The sequence below is a fragment of the Amaranthus tricolor genome, chromosome 1 (genome assembly GCF_026212465.1).
Source record: "Amaranthus tricolor cultivar Red isolate AtriRed21 chromosome 1, ASM2621246v1, whole genome shotgun sequence".
In the NCBI taxonomy this organism is placed as follows: domain Eukaryota; kingdom Viridiplantae; phylum Streptophyta; class Magnoliopsida; order Caryophyllales; family Amaranthaceae; genus Amaranthus; species Amaranthus tricolor.
The window spans coordinates 6,673,422-6,684,507 of NC_080047.1; the positions used below are offsets into that span (position 1 = coordinate 6,673,422).

Below are 11,086 nucleotides of genomic sequence, written 5' to 3' on the forward strand. Positions count from 1 at the left end.
CTTTTATCTTGCATGTTCCAAAAATTTTTAGCAAATAATTTTGTTATTTAAAATTAATGTAAACAATTAAAAGACCAATTAAAAAACTCTCTCATCATTGTGTCTGTCATTTAAAATCTTGAGTTTGATTTCTCATCTAATTTCTCTTTCTCCTTAGTCTACCTCGTAATCATAAAATAAAAAAATCTCATCAAATTTATTTTAGCGATTTATAATTGTGAAATAAAACTATTTTTTTTCTTAATTTAATAATATTATCCATGAGATTTTCGTACGTGTTCATCCTTTGACCAACAAAAAGAAAGACATTTGATGGGTCACCATTATAATTCCATCATATACTCCCTTGTTTTAGGCCTATTTTCCTCTCTATTCCTCTCTTCTTATTCTAATGCAGGACAATAACAATGTCAATATCTATCTTCATCATATGGATATTATGTTGTGTACCATTGTCATTAATCCATGCACAAGATGTTCCAGCTCCAAGAGGTAAATTTTTCCCTAATTATGTTATTTTTTGCATCATTATATTGTTTGTTTAAAATTTACTATAAATTTAGATCTATGATTTTGATAAAGCAATTAAATTTTTATAAAAAATTTACTATGAATTTTATAATTTTCTTGAGATATTGTTCCTTGATTAAAACAAATAGTGCGGTATAAGGTACTATTGTTTATTATTTACCATATAGACTACAACAAAATGTCAAAGTTTTAATCTTAAAAAATAGAAAGACAAATGACGACTAATAATTATATGAGAAATTTTATTGAGTTATATTGGATTGATTATCACAAACTACCGATCACTCTCTTTCTTAAAGATGAAGCGAATTGTATCATCATCAAAAACATAAACGACAATAATACAATGATTTCAAAGCCTTAGTCCAAAAGATTGGAATTGATTTGAAAATGTAATAAGATTCACTAAGTTGCTTCCTACAAACCTACTACTTATTCGTTTTCTTTAAGCAGACTTGGGTATAAGTCATAAATTACAGCAACTCTTTTTAGAGACCGTGTATCTAAATAAGATAGTCATGTTCTTATAATTTGTATTAGTTGTGCTGTTTAGTTAATATATAGAGTTAGAGTATATAAGATATCGTAGGGTCTCAACCATCAACTTAAGATTTTGACAAGTCGTTCCTGAGGATAGTTTTGAGGTGCAGCCGCTTAAGGCCCAGCTCAAGAAGGGGCTCAAATTGAGTTCATCCTTATTATTAAAAATTGTATTTACATAGATAGTTTCAAACATGGATCGAACTTATAACATTGAATTTCTTAATTAAGCGCATGATCACTGAACTACGTAGAAAACGAACTCAAACTTACTTGTAGGGCCCTTTTTTCTATTTTTTGCTTAGGGCCTAAAAATTATTAGAAACGGCACTGGATTTTGGTTAAACTGTTTTCTTGACATGGAATCAAAGCCAACGTAACGGAAAATCACAGGTTCAAATTTTATCAGCTCCTCATTTCAATGGATGACTTGTGTTGCATTTACACAATTACACTTTTACCCCAAAAGGCTCTCGTATGAGGGAGCGTGTTGGAGGACATAAGATATATTGGGCCTCAACTATCATCTTAAACTTTTAGTTGAGTTGATTTCTTGACATATATATTAGTAAATCTTACAAAAAGACCGTCACATACACCAATTTGCGTAAGAATCAAACTATATATTTATAATTTTGATTTAAAACATGTTGCAGGATTTCTAGTTAGTTGTGGGTCAACAGAAAGCATAAACATAAATGGTTTAAAGTACATACCAGATCAAAGTTTCATCTCTATCGGAAACATAGGAAGTGTTAAAAACAAGACAAATCAAATATTTCCAATTTTATCAAAACTAAGGTACTTTCCCGATAAGGCAAGTCGCAAAAGCTGTTACACATTTCAAGCTACAAAAGGGTCCAAATACTTGGTAAGAACAACATATTATTATGGCAATTTTGATGGGCGAAATAAAGCACCAGAATTCGATCAAATTATTGATGGAACAACTTGGGGTAGTGTTAATACAACTGAGGATTATGTTAATGGTCTTGCTTCTTATTATGAGATTATAGTTATGGCTCAAAGTACAGTTATTTCTGTTTGTTTGGCTCGTAATCAGCACACTTCTGGTGATTCTAGTCCTTTTATATCTGCTATTGAAGTTATGTTCCTTGATCATTCTTTATATAAGTCTGTTGATTTACAAAAGTATGCATTAAGTACGGTTGCTCGTCATACTTTTGGTAATCTAAAGGATGATAAGCATAGAAAGGAAGCTAGTTTTATCAGGTAAATCATCACTAGTTTTACACAAATTCTTAAATGAGACGGTTTTATGGTAAAACTATTTTTATTGGGCTTGCCCATATATGTGTTAAAAGTGATCATTTACAATTTAATGTATCGATTAGAGTTTTGGGCTAATTATATGGATCCGTCTCATGGTGAGACGGTCTCATATAAAACGAGCTGCTAATTTTATTATTCAAACTACATGTCATTTAAGAATTTGCATAAGTACTAATTTTTTTCCGACTTTTAGTTCTAAAATTGGTATATACTCTATCAACCCTCTTTACACGAGAGTTATTTGAACTAATATTGTAAATTGATAGATGAGATTTTGTTATACTGTATAAGATATTCTTGGCCTCATTCATTAAACTTAAGCTTTTGGTTGAGTTTATTCTTTGATATGGTATCAGAGTCAACGTGATATGAGGTCACATATTTGAGAACCAACCCTCATTTAAAGTGTAATGTTCAGCGCTAAGTATGAGGATAGTCTATGTTGCATCTACACTTATAGCCCAAAGGGCTCTCGTGTGAGGAGGTGTGTTATAGTATATAACATATTCTGGGTCCTCAACCATTAAGCTTAAGTTTTTTATTTAGTTGGTTCCTTAATATGGTATTACAGCCAGTGTGATAAGAGGTCATAATTTAAAATCTCATCCACTCCTCATTTAAAGAGGAATATTAAGTGCCAAGTATGAAGAGAGTCTATTTTGCACCCACACTTCTAGCCTAAGTGCCAAGTATAAAGAGAGTTTATGTTGCATCCACACTTCTAGCCCGAATGACTCTCATGTGAGGGACATATTAAAGTATATAATATATTTAAGGTCTTAGCTATTAAGTTTAAGCTTTAAGTTGAATTTGTTTCTAGATATGTCATGTTAGTTTTTAATATCATATTATGTCAATTAAATTCCCAAAGACAATGCATATTGATCATTTTTACCAATACTATAAAAGTAGTTTAAAAATTAGGGAAATTATCAATGGTACACTCATATCATTGAACGTCTTACAACCGTAATCTTTTATAATTTTTTCCGTTTAAAATCATTAACTTTTTTTCTTTTTCTTTTTTTTTTTACTATTTTAAATTGAAAAATAAAAGAAAAAGAAAATAAGTTAATGATTTTGGACGGAAAAAATTAGAAAAGGTAACGGTCGTAAAACGCTCAATAACACGAGGGTGTCATTGATAATCGAAAAAACCTACGAGTACCATTGATAAAGTGCAAAAATGTAGGAGTACCATTGATAATTTCCTTAAAATTTATAATGTTTAGAACTAATTATTTAGAGATTAGTTATCCAGATGATACATTTCATAGAATGTGGCAACAATTCAAAGATTCAAATCCAACAGTAAAATGTCAATCAAACATAACACCTTCAGATTTCTGGAACATGCCACCAAAGAAGGCATTAAATTCAGCAATTACAACAAGCAGAGGGAAAACTCTCCGAATCCAATGGCCACCAACGACACTACCAGGAAATTACTACCATATTTCTCTTTACTTTCAGGATAATAGAACTCCAAGTCCTTACAGTTGGAGAGTATTCAATGTGTCAATAAATGGTGACACATTTTATCCAAAGCTAAATGTCACTACTGCTGGTGTCAATGTTTATGCTACAAAATGGCCACTTTCTGGTCAAACTCAGATCACACTTGTTCCTGATAATGGGATTCCTGTTGGCCCTATTATTAATGCTGCTGAGATTTATCTCATACTTCCTATTGCTGGGAGGACTAATTCTAGGGATGGTTAGTGCATCTTTTCTTGTGATTTACTCCCTTCATTCCTTAAAGAGGTTTTCACTTTTCATTTAGTCCCCTCATACTTCATAAGGAATTTTTTCATTTATATTACAAATTTTGAACAAAAATAACCTTACTCATTCTTATTTTAATAATGCATATAGTCCCCACATATCCTCCACTAACTTCATTTTAACATTTTTATATTTCTTATAATCCCCACATGTTTCCCCACATATCCTCTACTAACTTTATAAAAATATTTTTTATTAGTTGTGGTCTCCATATTTTTTCCACTAACTTCATTTTAATAATTTTTTAATGTTTATGGTCTCCACTTTTCCTCTATTAAATTTATTATTCAATAAAATAATATTTCTACTATTTGAAAGATTTTATTTTTCTTAATTCTCAGGAATATTCCTCATGAAAACTTCGTTAAGAAACGAAGAGAGTAATATTATTAATGTTATTGTTTTCAAGTTATATTAATAAAGGATGGATGATCATAAACACTTAAAATTGTGTATATCCGTCTCTTAAATTGTGTTTGGATAGGAGTTTGATATGAGTTATTGTTAGAGAACATAACATAACATATTTTGGGTTTTAAGTAGTTGATTTCTTAATATGGTAACAACAGTCAAAGTAACATGTGTTACGGGTTCAAATCTCATCAACCCATTGTAAAGTATCTAATATATTTTGGAGTCTCAACTATCAGTTTAAATTTTTTGTTAAATTGGTTTCTTGACATGGTATCAAAGCATGTTCATTTTGATAATTTTTTTCAAATGAAATATTTGGCGCCAAGTTTGAGAAGGGTTGTGCTGCATTCGCAAGAGAGCCCTTTATAGCCTAAAAGGCTCTTATGTGAGGGGACGTGTTAAAGTATATAACATATTCTAGAGCCTTAACTATCACTTAAGTTTTTTGTTAAGTTAGTTTCTAAAGGTTTCCCATGTGAAGAAGTGTGATAAAGTATATAAATGTCAATGAGCTTCAACTATCAGTTTACACTTTTAACATGAGTTTATTTGATGTTTTGTTCAACAAATTACTTAGTCAAAGGGTATAGAATAATATGAGGGGTGGAGTTAAGTACAATGCAAATGATATGCCAGGGACAGAACCAGAAAAATACAAGTGATTGTCGATAATTAAAAAAATACAAGTGATTGTCGATAATTAAAAAAATACAAGTGATTGTCGATAATTAAAAAAATACAAGTGATTGTCGATAATTAAAAAAATACAATCAAGCGTTTAGAAGATTACGTTCAACAACGATTAATCATTAATTCACAATTAATCACGAATTCACGATTAAACTATGAAACTAAATTAAAAGTTAAAAGCATTTGGCAGTGGCGGCTATGGAGGATTTAGACAGAAGTTTGAACAACCCACCTGCAGATTGGAATGGAGATCCTTGTTTACCTCCACAAAATTCATGGACTGGAGTCACATGTTCCCAACCAGTTGATTTATTAGTCCGTGTTTCTTCTTTGTAAGTATTAATCTTATTCAAAATATACATGTTGTTTATTTATTTATTTTTTTTTTCAGTTTTCATTTTTCAAAGTTAAAGTAAAACTAGTAAATCATAAAAATTGATTTTCACCTTGTAATTGTCAGTTTTTAAAATTATTACTCTATTTTTCAGATAAATTAGATTAATTTTTTTTATTTTGTATAAAGACATACTCATATATAACTTTAAAATAAGGTGATTCTGAGCATGTGTAAAGTGTTTAATTGTACAAAGCCTCTAAATTTAAGAGCCTCAAATATTAGTTGAGATTAGTTTATATTATTTTGCTTTAGTCTAACTACTTATTTTTAGGATTTAAATTTTCAAAAAAATATTAAAATAAATAGAATCATAGACTTTTTACTCCATCACTACTTTATTAAAAAAAAAAAACACATAATAGCAAACTATTTTACATTTTATAATATAGTTATCTTTTATCTAATTTTGATTTATGGAATCGGGAGTTCTAACTTGTAATAAATTCTTTGCATAAGTTTTGATTTGTATGCCACATCTTACAAATTCCAATGATGAGAACTTCAAATTTGTAGGCCAAAGTTATATTTTAACATTGTCTTTTTGTTCATATATACTTTTACGCTTTTTAAGGGATTAGTTTAAAATCAAACTCATAATATTATCTGAATGAAATAGTATTTAATTCAGTTAAAATAAGACTCAATTTTCTATTATGTAATATTTTTTAAATTAGAGTTTTTATTAGACAAATTTCAATAATGAGAAATTCAAATTTGTAGGCTGAAGTTATATTTTAACTTTGTCTTTTTTATATACTTCCTCTGTTCTTAAGGGGTTAGTTTAAAATCAAACTCATAAAATTATCTGAATGAAATGGTATTTAATTCAGTTAAAATAGGACTCAATTTTCTGCTATGTAATATTTTTTAAATTAGAGTTTTCATTTTTCTAATGAAAAAAAATATATAGAGAAAGGTGACATATTACTTATGTGAAGAATTAAATAGAATTGTTTTTTTCTTTGGTTGGTTGTTATAGGAATTTGACAGGTTTGGGACTCACCGGATCATTATCAACAACTATAGGAAATCTAAGTGCCATAAGCCATATGTAAGTAAGGGACACAAAAAAATATACCTTAAATTTCTTGGCAACTCTTATTAAAGATTGTCTTTTAATAAGATCATCTTGAAATAGAAAATTCATATTCTAATAATATACTTCCTTAGTTCTGTTTTATGTGTTCAATATACTTTTCACGTATTTTAAAGTAAATTTTGAGCCTCGATATTTTATAGTACGCATAATAAAAAATTATAAAAATTATATATTAAAATTCTTTGCATCAAGACGAATCTGACAAAATTCCACATGAATACATTATGTCTTGAATATATACTTCAAAAATCAAATTTAAATTTCTCTCTCATAAAGTGAAAAATCTTAAAGTGGACAAACAAAAAGAAACGAAAAGTATATATTAGTTCGGCTATTTAGCTCATGTATAAAGTACATCTCATAGTAAGATCACCTTATACTATAAATTATTACTTAGTTCTAATTCGACATACTCTTTTCATCTCCTTGGATTAACTTCTCACATCTTATAAAATAGAGATAGTCTCGTAATAATAATAGAAACTCATATGAGAGTAGTTAAGATTTATATGAAAATGTAATCATTTAGCATAAAAATAAGTCGTGAAAACGAATCATTTATATTCTACGACTTACTTTTATAATCACATCGCTAAGACTCTTAACTTATTTTTTTTAAAAAAATAGCCTTCATTTGTTTTTTTAACCTTAAATGATTTTATGAAAATCATCATTAATCTATGTTTTAAACAGACAATACATGATTTTTTAATCTACCTTGACTTTGATTTATCTAAAATAATGTCTAGTTGGCTTGGAAACAACAAGCTTTCAGGTTCATTACCAGATCTAAGCTCCATGAAAATGCTAGAGACTTTGTAAGCTTTTTTTTTAATCAAATAAACAAATATCATTCTAATAATTTAATATATTTTCATTAATGTATATATAAACATATAGTTTTCGATGATCAGGCATTTGGAGAACAATCAATTTGAAGGAACAATCCCTGAATCACTTGCTAATCTTCCACGTATCCGTGAGATGTATCGAACTCTTATTTTAACTTTTAATTTAAAGCCTTAATTAAGTTTCTCTGCATTGCATCAATTTTAATATTTGAAAATAAATCTCACTATTTTTTATTTCATCTACTTAATTCAATCTCTTTAAATTTAATATCTTATTTAATTCAATTAACATTGTATTATTATTTACTAATTACAATTAATTTTGGTGGCAGATATCTTCAGAATAACAAGTTTAAGAGTATCCCAGAGAGCTTAAGGAATCGACAGGGGCTTAAGGTTTGGATAATTACCTAGAATGTTCAAATAATACTTGTACTCTTAATATTATTAATAGATTCTATTTAAAACGGTCTTATTGTGCCCCATACATAAGCTATGTAGTCCAATCAATACAAATTATTTAACACAACTACACAATATATAGACATCTTTTTGTATTGTGCGTCCCATGCCAAAGTTAAATAATCTAACTAATATTAATTATGAGAATATGAGCTTTTTGCTTTGGGACACAAATATTATTGTTATTGTTATTTTTAGTTGTTGAGGGGTGACTTATAACCTGTATAATCCGTGTTAACATAGGATAATTATTCATTCATAGTTATTGGATGTTGATTTTTTGAATGAACTTGTTTGATCAATTGAAATCTTGGTTGTTTTTAGTGGCGTTTAAACTAGTTGGATAAATCAATTGTTTATAAAGATGTTTAGAAAGTTAGATATTAGATATTGACTGTTTATTTAAAAAAATGTGAATCAACAAACCAAAAGACCATAAAAAAAAAAAGCAACCAAAGAAGCATTTCATTTTGGCTTAAAAAACTTATTTACGTTAAACTTTTTCTTTGACTGTTCATTAAGCTAAAAGACAAAAGTCAACCATCACGTCAAACACAAAATTTATTTACCAAAAACCCTATTAACTTCGTGGAATTAAAGTGCAAAATAGAAATATTCATCTTGTTTGCTTTTGGATGCAGGTGCTATTTTAATTTAAGATCCACAAAGATCATAATTTACAAAGGAGGTGTTAAAAAGTTTTGCTTCACAAATTGTTCAATGGACAGAAATACATTGTATTATACTCCCCTCAAGAAGAATTTGATCATAACTCATAAGTACATGAACTGTTTATTATGCTATTTTTCAATTATACTTGTTACCCTAGCTTGTAAATTTACCAAAATTAATTGTGCTTAGTCTAATTCTTTGTATGAGTATCATGTTTAGATTTTGTTTTAAAAGCATTCATTTATAATGTTTTATTTGCATATATAATATTTTATTTTCATATTTAATTTATGTATTTATTTTATATTTTATTCAGTAATTATTTAGTTTGTTTTTTGTAACAATTGTAAGTTGTGTATTTGTAGCCTTTGCAAGCAACAATTAACTATGCTCAGTACTTATTGATCAATTTTAATTAGTGACTCTTTCCCCATTCTTTCGTCGGCATCACCCTTTCCGCACCTATCAACTCAACTGAGAAACCCCACCCTTTCCCACTCTTTCGAAGACCCTTCACCACTTACCACTACCATTACCAATGATATCCCCCATCCCCATCCCCATCCCCATCCATCTGCAAACCCACGTCGACTCACACCCAGAAAAATGCTCATCCACTTCGAGCTAAAAACCCATATTCGATGGTGTTTGCTTTAGGGATTGGTGTGCAACTGTGTAGTTGTTGGGGGTCTGATGTGTGTGGTGGAGGTTTGAAGTGCGATTGTGAGGTGAGAAGTGTTGGGTGGCTTGGCGGTGGTTAGTGGTGGGCAATTGATGGGGCTCTTGGAGGTTTGGTGTTTGAGTTGAGGGTGGGGGTGGGGCTAGATAACACGGTAACAATGAGTTTTATTTTGTCATAGAGTATTGTTTTTTTTTTTTATTAAAAAATTGCCCAAATGACCTCTTGAAGAGATTAAAGCTAACTTTGTATTATATTCTTGGCTAACAACCTCATAAGTTAATATATTGTTTATAGTTAATTAATAGGAGTAGTCTGTATTATTATTAGAAAAAAGTTTTAAAAAATTATATTATTTATAATAATTTTTCTTTTCTGTTTTATTTAAGTGCCATATAGAAAATCAGGCCATAAGCATCTCACTTAGATCTTACAAAATAAATTTTATCTCACTTAAAGCATGTACTTTCTACATTCTGAATTACTTGCAACATTAGAAATATTTTATATTATTCATTCATCATTTTTAATTTGTGATTAGTTTTTAGTAGGATTTTGTTTAATTCGTCTCGATTCAACGATTAAAAATATTAATATTTTAACTTTTTATATTAATTATAATTAAAAATATTAAGAATTAAATTAGCGCATTGAATTACATAAAAAAATCAACAACTAGTCTCTCGAGAGATCGTTTCTTTGAGAGACGTATCTCAAGCCCATCCCATTAAAGATTAATGCCTACTTACATTATCCTTAATGCTTACTTATCGTATCATTATTGCCTACTTACATTATCCTTAATGCTTACTTATCGTATCCTTAATGCCTACTTTTAATATTTCAAATGTCTACTTATATTATTTTTAATGCCTACTTACAATATTTTAAAAAATATATATTGGGTCAGCCCAATTAAAAATAGTCTCTCAAAAAGACCGTCCCCCACAAGAATTTGTGAAAAATCAAACATCATAAAGTATGTCAAACCTAAGTATTTTGAAAAAAAAAAGTATATATTTTTTCCTAAGAAAAAGAGTTGGATTGTGTACTTTCCTATTTGAAAAAAATAAGATTATTTAACAACTTAATTCCTAAAATAAGCTTCGTGAAAAATTATTTCCCAAAATAAGCTTCCGTACATCCAAACCTAACCTCGGGTAAAATCGCTGTTACTAACAGCGAAAGAGGAAAAAAAAAAATTAAAAGGCCAAAGTCCCTGTTACTGCCCTTAATTTTTTTTTTATGAACTAAAATAGCCGTTGTTAATAAGAAAAATAGCCGTTAGAAACTTGAAAATAGCCATTGCAATGATGCTTTATAAATAGCTCCATCATTTCCCATACTTCATTATATCAATTCTACATCATTCTTCTTTTTTTCAATCAATTTTTAAAGGTAACATAAGGTATTATGTTAGTTTTACTCTCAATTTATAAATGTTAATACTTCTTTTGAAAGTTCACTTACGTTACTATATTATATGTATTATGTAGATGTCAAAGGAGCATTGTATTGAAGAGCTTTATGATTGTGGTTATGAAGTTGAGATTAATACAGATTGGAGCGACTTCAATCCTGGGCGTGATTTTGTTGCTTGTCCTTTCTACTTGGTTGAAGGATTAGGATGCACATACTTTAGATGGATTGATCCGGAGGGTACCAAATGGCAG

At 29.0% G+C, this 11,086-nt stretch overlaps 1 protein-coding gene across 1 annotated transcript; it reads left to right on the forward strand.

Annotated features, from left to right (window-relative positions):
* Positions 1-361: 361 nt before the first annotated feature.
* Positions 362-9,149, forward strand: LOC130812843 (probable LRR receptor-like serine/threonine-protein kinase At5g59680). Its single transcript, XM_057678459.1, has 9 exons — positions 362-492; positions 1,728-2,304; positions 3,618-4,081; positions 5,444-5,585; positions 6,630-6,701; positions 7,499-7,567; positions 7,664-7,735; positions 7,933-7,996; positions 8,704-9,149. The coding sequence occupies exons 1-9, from the start codon at positions 408-410 to the stop codon at positions 8,713-8,715; spliced, it is 1,557 nt and encodes a 518-aa protein (XP_057534442.1). The 5' UTR covers positions 362-407; the 3' UTR covers positions 8,716-9,149.
* Positions 9,150-11,086: the final 1,937 nt, after the last annotated feature.

Excerpts from the sequence above, each read along its gene's own strand:
- LOC130812843 (XM_057678459.1), top strand. The coding sequence starts at position 408 with ATGTCAATATCTATCTTCATCATATGGATATTATGTTGTGTACCATTG. Across the intron at positions 493-1,727 it reads AGATGTTCCAGCTCCAAGAG|GATTTCTAGTTAGTTGTGGG; the intron begins GTAAATTTTTCC and ends AACATGTTGCAG. Across the intron at positions 7,568-7,663 it reads ATGAAAATGCTAGAGACTTT|GCATTTGGAGAACAATCAAT; the intron begins GTAAGCTTTTTT and ends TTCGATGATCAG.